This window comes from Mercurialis annua, linkage group LG6 (assembly GCF_937616625.2).
Source record: "Mercurialis annua linkage group LG6, ddMerAnnu1.2, whole genome shotgun sequence".
Lineage (NCBI taxonomy): Eukaryota > Viridiplantae > Streptophyta > Magnoliopsida > Malpighiales > Euphorbiaceae > Mercurialis > Mercurialis annua.
The window spans coordinates 35904415-35926019 of NC_065575.1; the positions used below are offsets into that span (position 1 = coordinate 35904415).

The following is a 21605-nucleotide window of genomic DNA, read 5'->3' on the forward strand; positions in this document are numbered from 1 at the left end:
TGAATTTCTTAAAAGAATCAAAAGCATCAGATTTATTCTTTAAGAAATAAATCCAAGTCTTTCTAGTATAATCATCAATGAATAACACGAAATAAGAGCTTTTACCAAGCGATGGAGGATTAATTGGACCACAAACATCTGAATGAATAAGCTGGAGTGGCTTGGTAGCTCTGGAGACAGATTGCTTTGGAAAGCTCTTTCTTGAATGCTTTCCAAGTAAACATGCTTCACATAACTGTCCTGGATGATCAATAACCGGAATATCCTTCACTAATTTCTTTCTTCCTAAATCTTTCAGATTTTCAAAATTCAAATGCCCGAATCGCATATGCCAGATCCATGATGTATCTTCCACACAAGCTTTCAAACACATAGCTTCACCTGCTTTCATATCTAGAATGAACATTCTATTCTTTGTCATCGCCACTTTGGCAATAAGATTACCATCACGATCTTTAAGCCATAGAGTACGCCCTTCCATATTAATTTTACAACCATTCTCCAAAAGCTGACCAATACTCAAAATATTGCTTTTCAATTTTGGAATATAATAAACATCTTGGAGAAGTTTATGACTGCCATGTTTTGTCTCAAATAAAACTGTACCTTTGCCATGAATTTCCACCCTTGTGTCATCGCCAAATCGCACATTGCCACTAACTTTAGTATTGAGTTCCACGAACTTGCTTTTATCTCCAGTCATATGATTACTGGCACCATTATCAAGATACCAAGCACTCTTGTGAGTTATGGTTTCTTCCTTATTAGAAAAGAATAAAGCTTGATCTGCATCATTATCTTGGCGTTCTACAAGCTTTGTCTCCTCTTCTACTGCTTCATTTTGGCATTCCCATGAATAATGGCCATACTTGCTACAAGAGTAACACTGCACTCTAGTTTTATCATTTTTCCTTTCGTATACCCCATAATTGCTTCTTCCGCTTCCTCTGCCACGACCTCTATGAAAATTTTGATTTCTATTTTCATTGAAAGAGTTTTGTTCGCCTCTTCCTTGACCACGTCCATATCCACGACCACGGCCTCTTCCACGGAGTTGTCCACGACCACCTCTAGTAGAAGAATCACCTCTTGATTTGCTAAAGGATTTTGTTAGCAAGGCCTGATCAACATGTTCTTGTTTTCCACGATTCATTCTTTCTTCATGCGCACACAAAGATCCACACAATTGATCAATTGTCATGGTCTCAGTGTCTTTTGACTCTTCAATGGCAACCACAACATGATTAAATTTCATATTGAGAGATCGCAAAATCTTCTCAACTACACGAACATCTTCTATTCTTTCTCCAAGTCTCTTCATTTGATTAATTACCACCAACACTCTTGTGGTATAATCTGATATGGTTTCACTCTCCTTCATAAAGAGTGATTCAAACTCAGCCCTTAGAGTTTGAAGCCGAACTTTCTTTACTTTCTCAACTCCCATGACAGAGTTTTGAAGAGTCTCCCAAGCCTGCTTCGAGGTAGTATTAATAGCCACCTTTTCAAACATATCATCATCCAAACCTTGGTGAATGATTGTGAGAGCACTTTGATCTTTCTTTCTCTCTTTCTCCAAAGCATCTCTTTGGACTTGATTTAGTGCCGCCTCATCTTCGACCAGCTCAAAACCATTTTCAACTATATCCCACACACCTTGTGAACCAAGGATAGCTTTCATTCTATTCGACCAATTCTCATAATTGGTTTTAGTGAGTTGTGGGTATTGAAAAGAAAAAGAATTCCCTCTCGATGACATTTCGCTATTATGGCTCCGATACCACTTTGTTGGAAGATGGTAGGCCCTTTAATTAATAATACTCACAAACACACTCCACACACAAAGAAAGAAAGAAAGGAAGTAAGCAATATGTTTAAACTTTTATATTTGCTTTTCTTGATTTGATATGAAACATTACATGCCTATTTATAGTACTTTGTAAATCAACGTATACAAAGTTTATTTAACTTTAGCTTAATTAATATAAAGCTAACTTATAAATTTAATGCAAGTAACTTCATAACACATCCATAACCTAACACTTAATACATGGTAACTTAAACTAAGTTTTATTAATTACGTTTCTTAGTTTAATTCATTTCAAGTTTAACTTATAACAGAACTGATTTCTTCCAAATTAAATTATTTAACCAACTTTGTTGCTTGAGCAGACGGCAGCAGCTGATTAGAATGTAGCGAATCAAAGCTGAATTGAGGGTTGTTGTTGTCGCTCTTATAAAACTTCTAAAAATAAGAACGAATATTCTTCTTAATATCAACTGGAGTAGTGTAATAGGTATTATCAACAATAATCTCGGATATATTCTTGGTTTTTGAGTGAATATTGCCTGCTGTATGAAAGAACGAAGTATTTTTGTCCCCCAACAAGCTCTAATTTAACCGATATTTATGTAACCAAAGCGATTCAATTTATGAAGAAACAACAAATAGCTCTGCTTGAAGAAAAGATAATGAGTTCAGCTCTATATTTGTGAGCGAGCGGCAGTCTGAAGATGACTTTAAAATAGTAATGGATTGCTAAATTATATCAGCTCGAACATTCAAGTTACCAAAAAAGTTTTTGTTCCACAAACCAATCATTTTTCGAAGCTCCCAAAGTTTGATGAGAGGAAGGTTCCCTCAAGGAATGCCATAATTCTTCTTAAAAATTGTATTTTTGGATACTTCCACCAAGAATTTATAAACCGAAAAGGTTTCGAATCACAATCCATACGAGAAGCCAAAGAAAACTAAACTGGAACGTGATCGGAAAAGGATCGAGTTAGAGCTTTGAGATGGAGTTATGACATTCATTAGAAAACAAAGGGTAAAACATATATCAATTTTGGATTTTGAGAGAGAGTTTTGCCAAGTGAAGAACCAGCCACATAGAGTAATTTCTAAGAGACTTGCATCATTAATAAAAGCTAAAAATTCCAGCATAAAAGGAGTATAGCTTGAACAATTAACCCTTTTTGAAGGTTGAAGAACTTTATTAAAATCCCCTAAAAATATTAGTTTATCGCAATGCAATTCTAATCGTAAATGAGCCCATAAAACATATGTATCTAATGGAGAATTCGGAGCATAAACAAGAATGAATCTAATAGGAGTAGAAAACCATAAAAATCCAAAGAAATCCAACGATCCAACTTCATAACTCTAGTTGGAGAGATCAAATTCGAATTTCGAATATAAGTCCAACCATGGGAAGCTTAATAGAGAAAGAAAAACAATAGTCAGAATCTAGATTGTTACTTCATAATCGACGAACCATAAAATTAGCAAACATTTCTTCTTTTTCATTTCAACTAAACCCGCAATCGATAAGTTATAAATTGAGACAAAAATATCTAATATTTCTTTGCTTGTGAACGTGAGTTATACCTCCTTGACGATTCCATGAGATGAAGTTAAATGCATAAGACATAAAGATAAATTTAACCTTGAAAGGAGATATCACCTCAACAATTCCATGAGAAATAAGATCAACAATTTCCTTCTAATGTTCCTTCGAAAAAGTCCCAGTTGAACTCCCACTTTCCACGTTTTATGCGCCTCCACTCTATCCTCAATACCCTGTTAATTATCGTTAGACATAATTATATGATTTCTATTTTGGAGGAGCACACCCGGTGATTGGTAATCTGAACGAAAATTGTGACTTGGACCCTATTGCATAAGTGATGCACGAAAACACTAAGAGATTTCCTCTATCCTAAGAAGAAAACTCGAGTGGGGACGCCCTTCAAGGACAATATAAATTGGAACCTTCTTGGTCTTTCAACATCATGTGATGTTTGTCAAGTGGAGTTAGAAGTGTGGTAGCTAAGTTAGCTAGAGAACTCTGTATTAGGGCATCCAAAGAGTTTTCCAAGAAAGGATATGTAGTTTGATTGTCATCAACACGTTGATCTTTTGAAGTGAAGAAGAATCAGAATCAGAATCAGATTCTAAATGAGAGTGAGCCATGCTATTGGCCAAAACTGGAAAGTCAGTCTCATTTGCATTAATTAAAAATTCATTTCATTGATAATTACTGATATGTGATTATCAATATGAGCTAAATTATTTTATATTAAAACCACTCCCGAATCTATACGCTCTTTAGAGATAGCCAAAGGCTGAATTGAAATTGCTTTGCCAAGACTATCACCAATCATCAAAAACAGATCCTCTTTCCGAGCACAAATAGGTATTCCAAGTAGCGGTACCCCAATAAAGCGTTCATTTGAAATAAAAATTTCCATCCGATGGAATAATGGTGGTGAAATAAGCAATCATAATCGGAAAGTCCCTTTTGAATTTGTTCAAGTAAATGTCATTGTGAAAAGTAATCATAATAAATCAACCTCTCAAAAACAAAATAGAATCGTAGACCACTTCGTTGTCCTTTAAGAAGATATGAACATGGAGGAATAACTGAAATGATAAGAGAATTCTGACACCAAATAAATTGATCTTTAGGAGAATTATAAATTAAAGGTTTTGTAGTAAACAAATTGGGCATAAGACCTTGAATCATGTATTGAACCTTTGAAATCATGTTTCACAATGGCTATGTGATGGACTGTATTGCGGGGAGCATTGGGTCGACGGCGAACACTAATATCATGGGAACGATGCATGGCTGCATCAGTAAAAGATTTGGGATATTTCGAAGAGAAATTTCTAAGACGACACGATCCAATGTAAAACTGATTGTCTTTTCAAAATAGTAGTGAGATTAATATCAGATTCAACTTTAAGGAACCCAGACTTTCAAAGTAAATCACAGCAGGTTTCTCAATATCGTCAAAAACCAGTTAATATGATAATTTTCAAAGTAAATCACAGCAGGTTGAACTGGGGACGGGGGTTGCTAAAGGTTGCCGATCGCCGGCTCTGGAAAGCTGATCGGAGTAAGGTGGTTTGCAATGGAAGCCATCATCGAGCTGGGGCTAGGATTTTTGTCTCACCCTTTTGTTATAGATTATCATTTCATAAAAATAAAATAATAGAAAAAATTGAACCCACAACCTAATCAAGCAACCTATATTAAATTTACAAGACAATTAATTTTATAGAAACTATACTTTCAGAAAGTTAATTTTCCATAAATTACTATAAAAGAAATAAGTGAGGCCTAAGTGTTAGAGTCGCTGTTGGAATATAACATTATTTTGGATTGGAATTTCGTCAAGTTCATTTTGAACTTGAGGGGATCATGTTCACGATCTACACCGTTCATTATAAAATAAACGGTGATATAAATCAAAAAATTACAATATTGATCAAATTAATTTACACCGTTCATTCTACAATGAACGGTATAGATTATAAACATGATCCCCTCAAGTTCAAATGAACTTGAGGGAATCCCAATCCCATTATTTTTAATATCTCTTAATAATTTAAGTTTGTGTTTTATAATTATTTTCATAAAAAATATTGTTACTTTTTTGATTTATAAGTTTAGATATCTATGTGGACGGCTCTATTTGAAAAGAGAATCATCAAAAACGGCTCCATCATAAAAGTGAATCAATATTCAACTGTCTTCATTTCATGAGAGCCAAAACAACATGTCATCCTTTTTATACGTAAGATTTTGTTATTCCACTTTGTCTCTGTTTTTTTGTCCATACACATATTATTTATAATTTGTGATTTGTGATTTTTTTTTATCAAAATGGGCTATTTACATATTAAAAACTTTTAGATAAATATTTTAAAGAAAAGTTTTACTTAAATCAAAATTATTTTTAGTCATGAATTCAATCAAATATTAGGAAATTTTAAAATTTTTAAAATTTTTCTTTTTCAAATTTGTTTTATTAATTTTGACTTATAAATAAAATATGAATCAGATCTATGTAATTGAATAAAAATAATTAGCCGATTGATTGGAAAAACACAAAAAAAATAAAAAAAATCCTAGATATCTCTCCCTTTTGAAAAATCTCTCAAATTCTAGTAAGTTTGTTTTTTGTTTAGGAGGTGGGTTCGGACATTTTTGACCAAAAATCACCTCCTCATTCTCCCAAATTCAATTTTTTTTTGTTTTTATATAGTTTAATGAATAAAATATGTCTAGTTAATTTTGGTTTAAATCTAGAAATTATTTTATATCGTAGTGTCTTAATTGAATTATATCTGATCTAATCAAATTTAAGAATAGTTTAATTTTCATCGTTTGAGATGAAAATATTGATTTTTGCGATGCAAGCGATTTGTATCTCTGAAACAATTAAAGTCATCATTTTACGACTGATTTCATCACATATATGTATATTAATTTTGCGTCAAAATCGATGATCTCTTTAATATTAAAGAGAATATATTAGGGATTTTAAAGATGAAGTTATAGATACTAGTTGTAGCAATTGTGCGATTAAAGTTAATATTGTCATGACAAGAGAAGCAAATCTATTCCTCTTTATTTTAAAGATCGTAATGGATGTTTTTAACAATAGATTTTTTGCTTTATAATATTATCAGTTTGATAGCATATAACTACTTTAATTTAATAAAGATACATAAATTTTTTATAATTATCATATAAAATCTCATTTAATGATATATGACTATTTTAATAGTTTATCTAAATAAATGGAGTATGTCCTTTTTATTATCAAATTTTATGTATTTGCTGATCAATCAACTTTTAATTAATAAATACTTTTTTTTTAAATCCGATTGGTTGTAAAAATGTTTAATGAAACCGATTTTATTAGGAGTTTTTCTTCTTTCCATTATGAAAAAATTGTGGGAGCCATTTCATAGTCTTTTAGAAATTAAATTTCCAATGATGTTAATAGGATTGAGGAAACATCAAATAGTTGTTGGATAAGTCTAATTAATTAATCAATTGATTATTATTAAAAAACAATTTATCAATAGATTAAGTAATTACTAGTGACATCTAATTTAATGCAAAATATTTAATAACCAACTCCTAATATGATATTTTAATTAATTCATAAAAATAATGTGTATTTATGTTCTTTGAGGTGGCATATCTCGTACCACACACACTATTTTTTTATGAAAAAAATAATATCATCCATTGATAAACTATAAAAGTTTCAAATTTTACCTTGCAAAAGCTAGAAATTACAATTAATCAGGTTATTTGACAATTTAATGTGCTTACCAATATCAAACACCATAAAATCAAATATAAAAATAGATTAAGTCAAATGAATATAAAATTCACAAATAGAAAATTATTACAATATTAAATTTTAAAATTTACGACAAATTAAGAGAACAAGATTCAAGTTTTAAAAATTTAATTTGTAAATCCTCTCTAAAAACATTAATTTGTAATTGATCTTCCGAAAATGTAAGAAACTCAAAACTTGTACGACATACTTAATTTGTTTGATTTCAAAACGAGAAACCACCAACTGATTTTGAAAATCACAAAATATCATATTACAAAATTTTAGATTTCATATAAAACAGAAGAAATATCTTGTAAAATTTTCTATTTGAAAAACAAAAATTCAGATAGGATAAATAAAATTATAGAAAGAAAGAAAAATAATAATAACTAATCTTATATAGTGATTATGTGTTGAGCGAGGTTCGGCGCAGCTGCTATAGAGAAGAGCCGAGCTAATTGATAGATGAAAGAAAGAGACACGTATTATTTTCTTAAATATATCTTTAGTTTATAATTTGTATATATTATGTTTATGAGTTTCCAAGATTCCAACATTCATCATCAAGTTTCGGAAGCAAAGGTTTGTATAATTGTGGCGCCTGTGATTAATTAATATGGCCGATAGACACATAGTGACATAGTGATGCATATACTGTGGAATTATGGTATTTTAATCCTTACAGTCTATGAATTTTGGCATTTTTTGGGCTTTCAATGTCAATATACGGTTATGATTAGTTAGTTTGTTGCAAATCTTTTTTCCTTCATGATAATAGAAAATTAGAAATGATTTAGTCCTCAACATAAAACAAATACTAATAAATTAGGCTCTTTAATTTATTCTGTTGTTTCTTAAGAAGTAAATGATGATATAAATTGATATTTGTTCTTCTTGTATCAATATAAAAGGGTGCAATTTGGCGTTTGTAGAAGAAACCGATCTCTCGATTTTAGCAGAATTTAGTGTAGCACACGTACTATAAATATTAGTTCACAGGTTCTATTTATTTTATAGCAAACTATTATGAGTCCTCCACATATATTATAATACACACTTTCATCCTTTTTATTTAAAAATCAAACAATATGATTTTTCGCTTTTGTTTTTGTCAACGATTTAATCATTCTATCCATTTTTGGGTTTAGTCAACTAACATCAAATAGGACAGAGCGACTAAATTGTTAATAAAAATAAAAGTGAAATATCATATACCGTTTGAATTTTAAATCAAAGAGGCAAAAATGTGAAATATTAGTTATATGGGGGGTCTTAAAATAATTTGCTCTTAATAGAATTAATTATTCTAAGACCCCCATACATATCATATATAGTTTTTCAGTTAAGTCCTCTGACTCAGTTTATTAACATAAAAAATGGACGGAGGAATTAAATCGTTGATGGAAACAAAAGTGAATAGCCAAATCATTTAAATTTCAAACAGAAAATGTGAAAGTGTGAGTTATGACATTTGGAAGACCTTAGGATAATTTGCTCTTTATTGTGTACATTAAAAATATATTCTCGTTATTCTAATAATTGATAAAACTTTAAGGTACTTAATTTTTTTTCATATAATTTTATGATATTAGATATACCACACTTTAAAATTCATTTAAATATTAATTAAAGAGAGTAAAAAAGGAAAAAAGTAAAATAATTTAATGTAAAATTATTAATTATTATAATATAATTAAAAAGAAAAGTTTTGTGGAGTAGAATGAAACAGGTAGTATCTGATTGAAGAAACACTAAAACTTAAATATGTTCCTGAAATGAAGGAGGACAAATGAAAGGAGACCAATTCTAGTATTTACAATTAATTTTAATAACCATCATCAATGACGCCTACTAGAACCCATATGTTGTACTCCCTTCCTCATGTTTAATATGGAACATATCTCATTTTAGATGTTAATATCATGTTGTCATTTTATGTGAGATGTTATTTTTTTATCCTAGATGTTAATGTCATGTTGTCATTTTATGTGAAATGTTCCTTTTTATCCTGTTTTTTTTTTATTTTAATTATTATAACTTTAAATATAATTTATAAGACCATCACTAATAAGAATAATATTAATATTAATTTTTATCTTCTTAAGTAGTTTCTTGAATGGTTTTCTCATACTTATTTTGTTCACAACTTTATCATTATATCAACACCGATAAAAATCAACAATTTCGAATTTCCTTAAAAAAATTCAACCGTGTTAATTTTATTCTATCTCGTAAAAAAGATTAGTTACCATTTTTAACGTCAATTCATACCCTGTAGTGAAAGAGACTCTTCCTAATATTATAGACAAATCAACATCGTCATTCATGTCGAGCACTTTTAAGAATAAATTATTTCACAACGTGAGAAGACTGAACATTTAGTTAACGAAACACTTAGTCAGTTAAAACATATATGTCATTTCTATTAGGATAGTTAGTACAAGAATACAGACAAAATAACCTCAGGGCACATACTACTAGTAGTTGCATCCACAAAAAGTTAGTATATTGATGTGTGGCATATTGGATGCATGATATAAATGATATGCATGTTCATGATATGCATCGTTAGTTAACACATAGCACATAGAATAGTTCATATCACATAGACATGTTATTCCTTCCAACCTTATTACTTTCAACACGCATTCTGTAGAGGCATAATTCGTAAGTTTTAGTCTGAATCATCATATCTTAAATGATATTCTCAATGTGTGCATGTAAATCTCTCTTCTAACAATTTTATAACAGAAAGGTGGTATTGCCGGTGTAAGAGTTATTAATTTTTAATTAAATTAATTAAAAGTGTACAAAATGATTGGTAACCATGGAGTTCAAAATTTAAAGTTTGGAAAGAGGGTGACCACGGAGGTTAAAATGACAAATGAATGACCAGAGAGTTTAAAATTTAAAGTTTTAAAAAAATGAACATGAAGGCCAAAGTTTTGAACTTGTAATAAAAGGGTGACCACTGAAGTCAAAATTTAGAGTTTAGGAAAAAGGAATGAACATAAAGTCAAAGTTTAGAGCTTAGGTCAAGGATTTAACTTTTATTGGGAACAAATTGTGATTTCAATTAATTATTTTACATGATGACTGCTGTTAAATTGACCGTCGCCGGCCGACACAAGTGACCACCATTAACCAGACTTTCACGAACCGCAGTTGGGTCGACCAAATCGGACCAGCAGGTGGATAGTAAAGATTTGTGCTACAAGTTGTAATTTTGTAGAACCAAAGATGTTGACATGTGAAAGGTAATAATTGTCCCATTTTATTATAACTTCAGCTAATTTTGATTTATATGTAATTTCCGTTTTTAAGTGATTTCTGCATTCTTTAAAAAATAAAGTGATTTCTGCACATTTATATTTTACGACTGTTTACACTGGCCCAAAAAGAGCTCATATGGGCTAATTCGGGTTTTTGAGCCCAAAAGCCATCAATTATCCTTTTATTTTTATCTTAGCTTAATAGTTATCTTTTTTAGTCATTATCTTATTTTTAGTCATTATCTTTGTTATTTAGCTTAGTATTTATCTAAATAAGAGATTGTATCTCATTAGACTAGGTTTTCTATTTAGGGTTTGTCCCCTATAAATAGCTAGCTTTAGGTTTGTATTCTCTACAACTCAAATTATCAATCAAACACAAACTTCAAAGCCCTGCGCTTTTCTATCCTCAACCCCCGCGGTTGTTAACTTAGGAGTAGGAGTAGTTCAAACAATAATCTCGCCTGGGTTTCTTAACCTCCAGATTAATGTTTTAATTTAGATAAATCAAACCCTGTTCAACTTTTTCGGACCGAACCGGTTAAAGCATCGATCCACACAGTACCCATCTATAAATTCAAAGATTCGAGTTTGGAAATATTTTCCTGCGAACATCTTTTGGCGACTCCACTGGGGACGCGTTTATGGTGAGCACAAAAACCGGAACGACGAAGGAAAGTTACAGGTGCACTTGTTAACATAGCCAAATCCAATCCGAAGTAGGTCGCACATCGTCAGGCGATTCAAACTCAGGCTTGGAGGCGATCATGACAAGTGATGACAAGTCAGGCTACAGCTGCTTGGGGACCTACGCACCTCCCGCTGGAACAATGACCGTCGGGTTACAGCTGCTTGGGGACCAACGCACCCCCCGCTGGGACAACGACCGTCGATCTCAGAGTCAAGCATCCGAACCAAGTACAAGAGGACGAGACGAATGATTGTCTGCAACCTACCTCCCACTCGCCCCTCACTATCACGTGCCGATTTCATAACCATGTGTAATGAGGTAGCCCAGAAAAATCGGCGGGTATTGATGAGGCGATGAATCAGATGGATGAAGCCATCAAAATAATTTAACGGGAGAAAAAGGCGGATTTTGGTAAGTTAACGAGTGTTCTGAAATTATTGGTGAAAGTCTTGTTAGAGTAAGGTATCGTCAATACTGCCAATAGTTTGGCCGAACTGACACGAGCACAAAATAAATTCAGATAAGAAAATTCGGCCGAAGAAAGGTTCAAATGCCAATAGGCGATTAGTTTGCGTGACAATTTGGACGTTTAAAGTCTTTTAGCAGCAGTGATGTGGCGATAGAAAATAAGGAAGTGGACGCGGCATGGTTTTAATACATAATGGTCTGGCAAAAAGCATTGGAGTTGCTTTTCATAATTTCATACAAATAAAATGGTGGATTACAATTTTACCATTATTTGTGTATAACTTGCATATTTTGGTTGACATGCTCCTTGTATATTATTAGCCAAGGCATGACAATTCACATGGGCTAAGACTGGAGATGGCGAATGATCAAAAGACAAGAATTTGTCTTGTCCATTTGATTGCCGATCAATGCATGAATCATGACCAAAGCAACCGTGAATTTCTTAGCAAGCCGAGTAGTATATGGAATACCTGGCCGATTAAATTGTGTGTCACACAAAATTTGATGGGCTTGAGACGAATGATTATTGATCGGCTAAAAGAACCGACAAGTATTATTTAATTTTCGGACTAAATGACCGATTATTAATTAAATGGGTCGTGAAATATAAGTCATGTGATAAAAATACGTCTTTTCACCTTACTTGACATCCAGCTAAAAAGACGTGGGGGGCATTGTTTACACTGGCCCAAAAAGAGCTCATATGGGCTAATTCGGGTTTTTGAGCCCAAAAGCCATCAATTATCCTTTTATTTTTATCTTAGCTTAATAGTTATCTTTTTTAGTCATTATTTTATTTTTAGTCATTATCTTTGTTATTTAGCTTAGTATTTATCTAAATAAGAGATTGTATCTCATTAGACTAGGTTTTCTATTTAGGGTTTGTCCCCTATAAATAGCTAGCTTTAGGTTTGTATTCTCTACAACTCAAATTATCAATCAAACACAAACTTCAAAGCCCTGCGCTTTTCTATCCTCAACCCCCGCGGTTGTTAACTTAGGAGTAGGAGTAGTTCAAACAATAATCTCGCCTGGGTTTCTTAACCTCCAGATTAATGTTTTAATTTAGATAAATCAAACCCTGTTCAACTTTTTCGGACCGAACCGGTTAAAGCATCGATCCACACAGTACCCATCTATAAATTCAAAGATTCGAGTTTGGAAATATTTTCCTGCGAACAACGACTAAAAATAATATAAATGTTCCTATTTGAGATATTTTATGAATAGCCCAAATAAACATTATGTGCGATTGTAGAAATGGAAAGAATGCATGCTTGTTAAGGATTGAAGAATTTGACGGGATTGAATCAGAAACCGCTCAGCAGTTATATCCAGCAGATTTAAGAATTGAAATTTAGTTCAATCAGATTGGACCGATAAAACCAAGCGGAACCACCGACGAGTTTTCTAATAATCATCTGATTTACATTTTAAAAAGAAAAAAAACAATCTTTCGCTGTGAATAATCAAATTGTATTACTTTCACCCATATTTACATGATGACTTGAAAATGACATCATTTTTTATAACATAGACAACTTAATACTAAAATAAAAACAAAAAGAGACAACATGATCATAAGGCTGATTTAGTTTTTTAAATATTTTATCTTCACCTTTAATACTACTATACTAAAGAAATGACTGGTTTTGATGATGATCTAAGGCCGCCTAGGCTGCACCTTCACGGACAATGGGTTAGCCATTTCACAAGACAGTCCCAAAATCTCTGACAAGTCAATACTTTTTTTACCATCGGACGGTAGCCATTTAAACTCATGTAAAAGCGTGGCCACCCAAAATGTTACCGTGGTTAAACCCAAGTTCTTACCCGGACAAGTCCTTCTACCCGACCCAAATGGTGCAAGTCTGAGATCCGACCCGAGAACTGAAAATTCGAGCTCTCCATCTTTTGCCACAAATCTCTCAGGAATAAATTCAAGCGGGTCAGCCCACAACTCCGGATCCCTTGCTATAGCCCACATGTTCACCATTGCAGTGGTCCCCGCAGGCACATGATACCCATCGACGGTTGTATCTGTTATAGCCAGTCTGGCCCATGAAAGAAGTGGGCCTGGTGGGTGTAGCCTCAACACTTCTTTAACAACCGCGTGCAGATACACCAAGGCACTGAGATCAAACTCATCAACGGCTCTTGTTTTGCCAACAACTTCATCAAGCTCATCGTGGACCTTCGATTGAACCTCAGGATGAAGTGCAATTCTTGCTAGTATCCACTCGATCAAAACCGCCACCGTGTCCGTTCCTCTAAAAACCATTTCCTATTGAAACAAAAAAATCATTAGTCATCAGTACAAAACATTCAAAATTTTATAAGTAAAACGCCGTGACGCCGTCTATTTTGCTTACCCAAAGAACGGCGATCATATCAGACTCCGTTAGCTTATCAGGGCCTTCAAGAGACAGCAAAACGTCAACAAAATCTTTAACAGAGGATTCAGATGGATGTCGGTGGTCATCGATGATTCGGCTGACGAAACGGTTCACTTTCGGCACGAGGTTTGAGCATCTGAACCGGATTTTTTGTGGGTCAAAATCAGCTAACCAAGGAAGGTGATCGGTCCAATTAAGAGTACCTAACAAATCATAACCTTCATCAACTAGTTCTCTAACTTCTTCAGCTTCACTGTTTAGAAAATCAAGTTTATATTCTCGCCCGAAAATAGAACACATCATGTTATTCAACGACGCACGTTTTAGTACTCCTCGAACAGTAATGCTCTGATCACCATTATTTTGTCCCTTGATCAAATCCACCATCTGAGCCGCGATCATTGTTCTTTGAGATTCAGAAGCTTTAATTTGCTTAGGACAGAACAGATGAGTAGCCGCAATTTTTCGGAGTGTTCGCCAGTAAACACCGTAAGGAGCAAAACCAATGGCTCGGTCGAACATGAGTCTATAAGCAGACTCTTTCACGGGTCGATCAGCAAAAACAGAACTGTTGAGAATTTCCTTAGCTACATCAGGATTGCATGTCACAATAACACGAGTATCCCCGAGGCTAAATCCCATAAGCCTCTCGGCTTTACATTTCGCAGCCGCGCCGGCGATTCGGCGGTGAGCGAGGTCAGCCATGAGGCTCATGCTGCCAAATAAAGGCAACCCTCTCGGACCTGGAATGGATTTGGCTGTAGTAGAACGTTTTTTAAGGTTGTACTTACCCCAAGCTGGACCACCGGGATGAACCCAGTAGAGAAGGGAAATGAATAGCCAAGCCAGGCTCATGATTGAAACTGACCATGCAATGTTTTGGTGTGTGAAGACTGTACATTTTGAGGCTAAAGCAAGGACCCAAACGCAATCTATGTCGGTTCTCATGGCAGAATTGAGATTGGAATTAGGAGAAACAGAGTACAAAGGGAGAGCAGAGAGAGTGGCGTTCGATATTTGGGATTGAAAGAAAGGGGTCGGCTGAGAGATATATATATACAGATGGAGGAGATTTAGAAATGCTTTAAAACTGTATAAATTTAATTATGTAAATTGCAACCGTTACGTATAAATGATTACATAACAGTTTACTCTATAGTAGTATTAAGGGATCATTGATCCAGATACCTAAACTGTCGTTTGTTTTCTCCTTTTGATAAATTTTAATTTTTGTATTCTAATTATTAAATTTTAATTTTGTTTTCAATAAAAAAAATCCGGAAAATTTTTGTCACGTGACAATAAAATTTTACTAATTTGACCTTAAAATTTTATCACATGTGCACGATTTTATTTTAGAGAGAATTTATTAGATTTATATATATGTAGCAAGTTTTTAAATAAAAAAATAAAATTATTATTTTTTACCGAAAATTCTCTCGTTTAAATAAAATTAAAATTTAGTGATTAAAATACCAAAAACTAAAATTTAATGATCAAAATAAATAAATAATTATCTGTATACACACATAATAATTTACCCCTGGTATTAAATGGGAATCTAATTCTTTAAAATTCTAAAATATGGTACAATATCATATAAATTGGATAAAACATTTACATCATTTTTTGGTAGTGATGCCTAATATATTAATTATTTTATGTTTTTAAAAATTATAACCAATTGTTTACAGAATTGCATTGAAATCACATTGTCACTAATTAATTTGATAGTTAAGTGTAATAAACTTGAAGAAGGCAACTACTTTTCCATATTTGGTTAAGAATTGGAGCAACGCCGCCACGGGGGCGTGACGATATATAGAAAGGTAAACCTTCACTGGGAAGCGTGGACATAACGCTCCAGTCCAATGGGAGAGTACATACCATCATTCAATAATTATGTATATTTAAAAGTTTTAAATTTATTTAATAAAAATTCAAATCATATGGTGTTGATGTAAATAAAAAACAATTCTTTGTCCAGAGTAGTACGAAATGCTATGTAACATGAGACTATAATTTACACTGATTAAATATTAATTATCCGTTAATAAATAACGGCTTAAGTCCATAACGGTAGCCCCACGTCCGTAATCCACAATGACTACCCAATTAATTAATCAAGTTTAAGGAAATGACGTTAGTGTGGATATTCCATTATATGTTACTATCATCCATTGGTATTAGACATTATTTCACTCATTTCTTTTGTTAATAGCATAAGTCTTTTTATTTTCTTTCTGTTAGTTGACCTCTTCAAATGAGGATAGCTTATGTAATTAACATTTTAAATTAATAACAAGGGATTAAAGATCAAGGGATTAACCTCATAATCGGATGATTAAGAGAAAAGAATTGATAAATTTCCGAGACTTCAAGATGGGTCTAGGGTATGAGCTTTTGATAATTTATTCTGATATTTAAGTTTAAATAGTAAAAAAATAGTATGAAAAATGAAAAAAAAAAGTATCTTTATAGCATTTGAGTTTAAAAAAAAATTACAATAAAAAAATATAGACAATGAACTTTATAGTTAATCAAAAAAGACTAAAAACTCTGTCTAAGAGAACTCAAACGGGTGAATGGAGAGTGAGCGTCAAGCTTAAGACCTACGCGTGAGGTTGTAAGTGTGACAGTCTAACATGGGGCTCAGTAAATTTAAGGTTTAGCCGAGGGACACGTGGGGGTTATTGTGGCGCTATTCTGTCGGGTGCCAAGTAGCGGTAGCAGTAGCACATGAGACCCATGTACCCATGCTGTTTCTTCTTCTTCTTCTTTATTCACTTCACTGCAAATTAAAACCCTAAAAAGCAAAAAACACGCTCTGCTAATGGCAAAATTGCCCATAACGGCAACCCAAACCTGTAGTGAACCGTCGCTGTTCTACCTCCACGTGTCGGTTACATGCCAAAGACTATTTTTCATGACGGTGACTAATCATATTACGCGCACACCGAAGTTTCTGCCTATAATTCATGAACCTGTTTGCACGTGGCATTCACTTTAAGGTTAAAACCAAAACTCCAATAATACCCCTTATAGTTAACGTATGAACAAAGGATCAAATCTCCCCCTCAACTTGGCACGAGATATCAAATGAGTCACTTTCGCCATTTTTAGTTTAAATAGATTCAAAAATTGCTTTTTTTTAATCAAAAAACCTCTCCTCCACTCACACCAAAACAAGTGAACTACACTTTCCTTAAAAAAAATAAAAATATTTAAAAAAAAAAATATTTTATTTATCTATTAAATTAATCCCTAATAATTTTTAAAATTCAATCATATTTCTACAATTTTAAAAATCTACTAATTATTTTATTTTTTAATAAAAGAATTAGAGATTTTTTTCTTTTTCCCTTTTTTCTTCCTCCCTTTTTCTTCTTCTTCCTCTTTTTTTTTCTTGCTCTTGCTATCGTTTATCCTCCACCCACCATCCCCCTCAAACCGCCGGAGTTTTGGGACGAGGAGTTGCTGCTCCTCGTTGCTCCTCTAAAACGAGGAACATGTATGCTCGTCAAGAGAGGATCTTTGCTCCTTAGGCGAGGATCAGCAGCTACGCGACTGAGAAGACGGTAAGCGACTGCGGGTGGTGGCGGTGTCTGATGAGATTAAGTTTAGCTTTAATTAGTTTTAATTAGGTGTAATTAGTATTAAATATATTTTTAATTTTGTTTAATTAGGATTAAAATTTGTAATTAGTTAATCCATTTTTTGTGTTAAAGGGGCTTTTTTGATACGAAATCGCAAGTTGCGGGTGTTTTTGATACGAAAACGCAAATTTTGGATCTGTTTGTATCAAAAGCGGCAAGATTGTCTCATTTGATATTGCGTGCCAAGTTGAGGGGGTGAATTGATCCTTTCTTCGTTAATGTATCTAAAATAAGTTTAAGGGTATAAAAGGGAATACACTTATCAGACAGCACACATGGTTCCTACCAGATTATAGTGGATGACAAAGGTAAATAATGAAAGATAAAAAAAAGTGGGACCAGACAGTTGGACGGCTTTGATTTGAACCTTCCAAGAGGAACAATCCCCGACCGCAGATTTGTTGCTTTAATTAGCAAGTGAGTGGTCAAATGCAATTGAGGCATTTCGGATTTTAATTGGAATCTAATTTCCAACTTGCGCTTTTTTGAGAGATCAAAGACCAAGACATGCTTCTCTCTTTTTTGATTAGATAGAAAAAAAATTAAACAATTAATATATAATATTCTTAAAATAAAAAATTTAGATATTTTAAATTAAATTAAGTTTATTTATTTATTTCAGTCACCCCTATTGTAAAGTATAAATTCTGCAAGCTTTTATATTTCTTTATTATTGTTGTGAAAAATGATACTACTATTTATCTTTGTGGAATCTAGTTGATATATTATATAACGTACATTTTTTCCGGACAGGTAAAAAAATGATAAAAAAATTAAAGTATACGAGGATGATTTTCAGAGATATCCGTTCAGGTGACGAGCTAGCACTCCGCATGTTAGAATTCAAGTGGACTAGATTAATGCGCAACGGCAAACTTTAAAAATTAAAGCGTAAGCAAATAGTCTATAAAAATTCAAAATGATTGTGATAGAAGTCTAAAAAATTAGACTAATTATAATGCCTTAAAAGTTTATGGGCCAATTTGTAGCTCTGGCGGGTAAAATCGCCCAAAAGCAAACTTTAATGGTTCTGAAGGCCCTTTTTGACATTTTCAGTAAACAAAACAGCCTTTTGACATCTTTTTCAATACGAATTAGCTAATTAAATAAATACCTAAGGTAGAGTTCTAACATGATCTCAACTCTTAATACATAACCCTAAACCCTAATTTTAACCCTACTAGTATATATAGCATTATTATAAAGTGGAAATGTTAAATAAATTCATAAACTATATCTGTTTTTTTAATTTAATCACAAACGTTAAAATGTCTCAATTCTAGAAAGTTTCATTTTTTTCTCAATTTGATACATATGCCGACGTGGCACTTACTCATTTGTATGATTTGCTGAGGTGGACATCATTTTTGGTAGCCACGTCAGCACCCTATGACCCCATGTATCGAATTGAGAAAAAATGAAACTTCTTGCATATAATTGAAATGTTTTGAAAAGTTAAGGACTTAGAACAGTACTTCTGAGGATCAAATTTCAGTTCTATTACATATTTATTATATTTATATGCATGTTGTTTATTTTCAAATCAATAGGATGCATGATTAGTGATTACTCACGCGTTTGCCACAAACTTTCATAACTGTTCAAACTTTCATGATTTCCATGATTTTGTCCTAAAAATATGTATTAGTATGTTTTGATATGTTTTATGCATATATTTTGATCATATATTTTTCCAGACCTTTTTTTAGGCAATTCTGTCATTTTTGCATGATTTTTGGACCAATCCTGAACCGGCAAAAAATGTCCTCTGACTAACTTTTAGTGGCCCCGTCGCCACATTATTGTGGCGCCGCCGCCATAAAGATGCGGCGCCGCTTCCACTTCTTTAATCACCGGTGCTAGATCATCTGGCTCCGACGTTCTTCGTTTTAGACATCCTCTAGATCTCTAGTTTGCAGTTTTAGGCTTATTTTTGTGTTTCTGGGCTCGTTTGAGTCCGAAATTGAACCCCCTTTGAGCCCATAAATTTGTAATACTTGTAGGATTTTATTTTTGTAATTTCTCGGAGCCATACCAGTATGGATCAGCCTGCCACATCACCATGGGCTTCGTAGACCAAGCCCGCTGGACCAGATTCCTGGTTTGTTTGAACTCGGAGATCAACCCTGATTTGGACCAGCAGACTCATATCGACTAGTGGAAGAACTTCCATGTTCTTCCCGGATCCAGAATCCTGCCGCCCAAATAGACAAACATCTGCCAGACACTCCAGATCTTCACGGTTTAAAAGTATTTCTAACCTTGTATGTATAACAACAGTATATGAGTATATTTAAATTGTTCATCACTTTTCAAGCATATCCAGATCCACCATTTAACAGGCTGAATAAGATAATCACGTTAATTAGCACTAAATCCAGCAAATCACCTATAAATCTTGGGTTTTCCATGAAAATGTAATATAAGGTTGTATAGTTATTCAAGATGAAAAAAATAAAATCAACCTCACATATATATCTGGTTTAGCCTTTTTGCATGCAAAATGAATATAACCCACCTCTAACTTCTACATGATGTAAACCCTAGAATTACGTGCTCACATGCCAATTCAGATCGAGTCATCTGCGTGTCATGCATGTTTTCCAGCTTTCCCACCAATTTTCCAGATTTGTTTACTTTCCAACACTTCATCCTATGGAATGCTATGTATGTTGAGATGAGATTATTCAAGATATGTCTTCTAAATAAACGTGATCAATAAGTCAAATACAAGAGTTTTGGTAGTGTCCACGAACCCGCTCTTTTGGTCTGATGCACGATGATCTTACCCATAAGCGTGTGAGGTTGTCTCGTCGGTATAAAAAGTATTTCCTAGCTGAGCTAGATGGAAACTCCATTATTTTTAAAACCCACTAGATCCATAATCAGCCATAAGTGTAGGCGAGCGCCCCCGAAACCCGTTTTGTTCATAGTAAAACGGATAGTGAAGCGTAGAGGTGAGCAAAAAAATTGGTTGGCTGAATTAATTGACCGTACCCATGACTTTTGTTTCAGTTCGATTTAGTTAAAACTTTAATTTCGGTTAGTTCGTTTTTAATATATGAAATCTTCGGTTTTTCAGTTTTTTGGTTACCGGATCCGTTTGAATTTTAAATTATCCAAATTAACCAAGAAACTGAAATTTTCGTTACTTTTTCTAGTTATTTAATTTATTTTTCATTTTTTCTCATATTTTGTCAGTCTTAACCGAATCGACTGAATTAACCGACCTATTTGATTGGTTTGTTTTTTATATTTTTTGCTTTCCTATTCGGTCGGTTCGGTTTTCGGTTAAAATTTCTTATTCGATCGGTTATGTTTTGCCTATTCAGTTGAACGGTTAATTCGGTTAAAGAGTTGTCGGTTATGTTTTGACCGAACCGGCCAAATGGTAACCCCTAGCGAAGCGGAGCCTGAGACTTCTAGGGCTCTTTTAACTAGTTCTGACTCACTTAACTTTAATAGGTATGAAACATACGCTTTTAAGAAAAATTGTCGGATTCCTTTTCCTCTTTTGAGATGCAAAGAACAAATTATTCATAAAAGAGTCCAAGATATTTTTTTTGATTTCTTTACAGTTATTGAAAAAGTTTTTCGAGAAATAATTCTCTCTTTCTAACCGTGATTGAACAAGTTAATGGAGAAATACTTCTCTCTTTCTAACCGTTAAAAATATCTTTACTAATGTAAATTGTTGATGATAAATTTTATTTAAACAAAATTTGCATGGAGTTGCTCAATTTTTTTTTCATATAATGTTTAATTTAGTTTTTGATACATGTACACTTAAAATAGAGAGTGTGGTATTTTACACCCGATCACACATCATATTAGTCCAATCAGGAGTTATATTCCCTAGAAAAATTGATTTAGTTAGAAAAATTGGTATGCGACCCCCCTAAAATAAGAAATGAATAAATGATTTGAAAAGGTGATGTCATAAGACCAAAACAAAGGTCCATGAAAAGAT

General features: G+C 33.2%; 1 protein-coding gene across 1 annotated transcript; it reads right to left on the minus strand.

Moving 5' to 3' along the window:
- Nucleotides 1–13037: 13037 nt before the first annotated feature.
- On the minus strand, nt 13038–15049 carry LOC126688158 (cytochrome P450 78A9-like). The gene is made up of 2 exons (XM_050382764.2): nt 13956–15049; nt 13038–13867 (listed from the first exon to the last, which is right to left on the minus strand). Exons 1-2 carry the CDS (start codon nt 14925–14927, stop codon nt 13247–13249), a joined length of 1593 nt encoding a protein of 530 aa, XP_050238721.1. The 5' UTR covers nt 14928–15049; the 3' UTR covers nt 13038–13246.
- Between the last annotated feature and the right edge of the window lie 6556 nt (nt 15050–21605).

Excerpts from the sequence above, each read along its gene's own strand:
- LOC126688158 (XM_050382764.2), bottom strand. The coding sequence starts at position 14,927 with ATGAGAACCGACATAGATTGCGTTTGGGTCCTTGCTTTAGCCTCAAAA. Across the intron at positions 13,868-13,955 it reads ATATGATCGCCGTTCTTTGG|GAAATGGTTTTTAGAGGAAC; the intron begins GTAAGCAAAATA and ends TTGTTTCAATAG.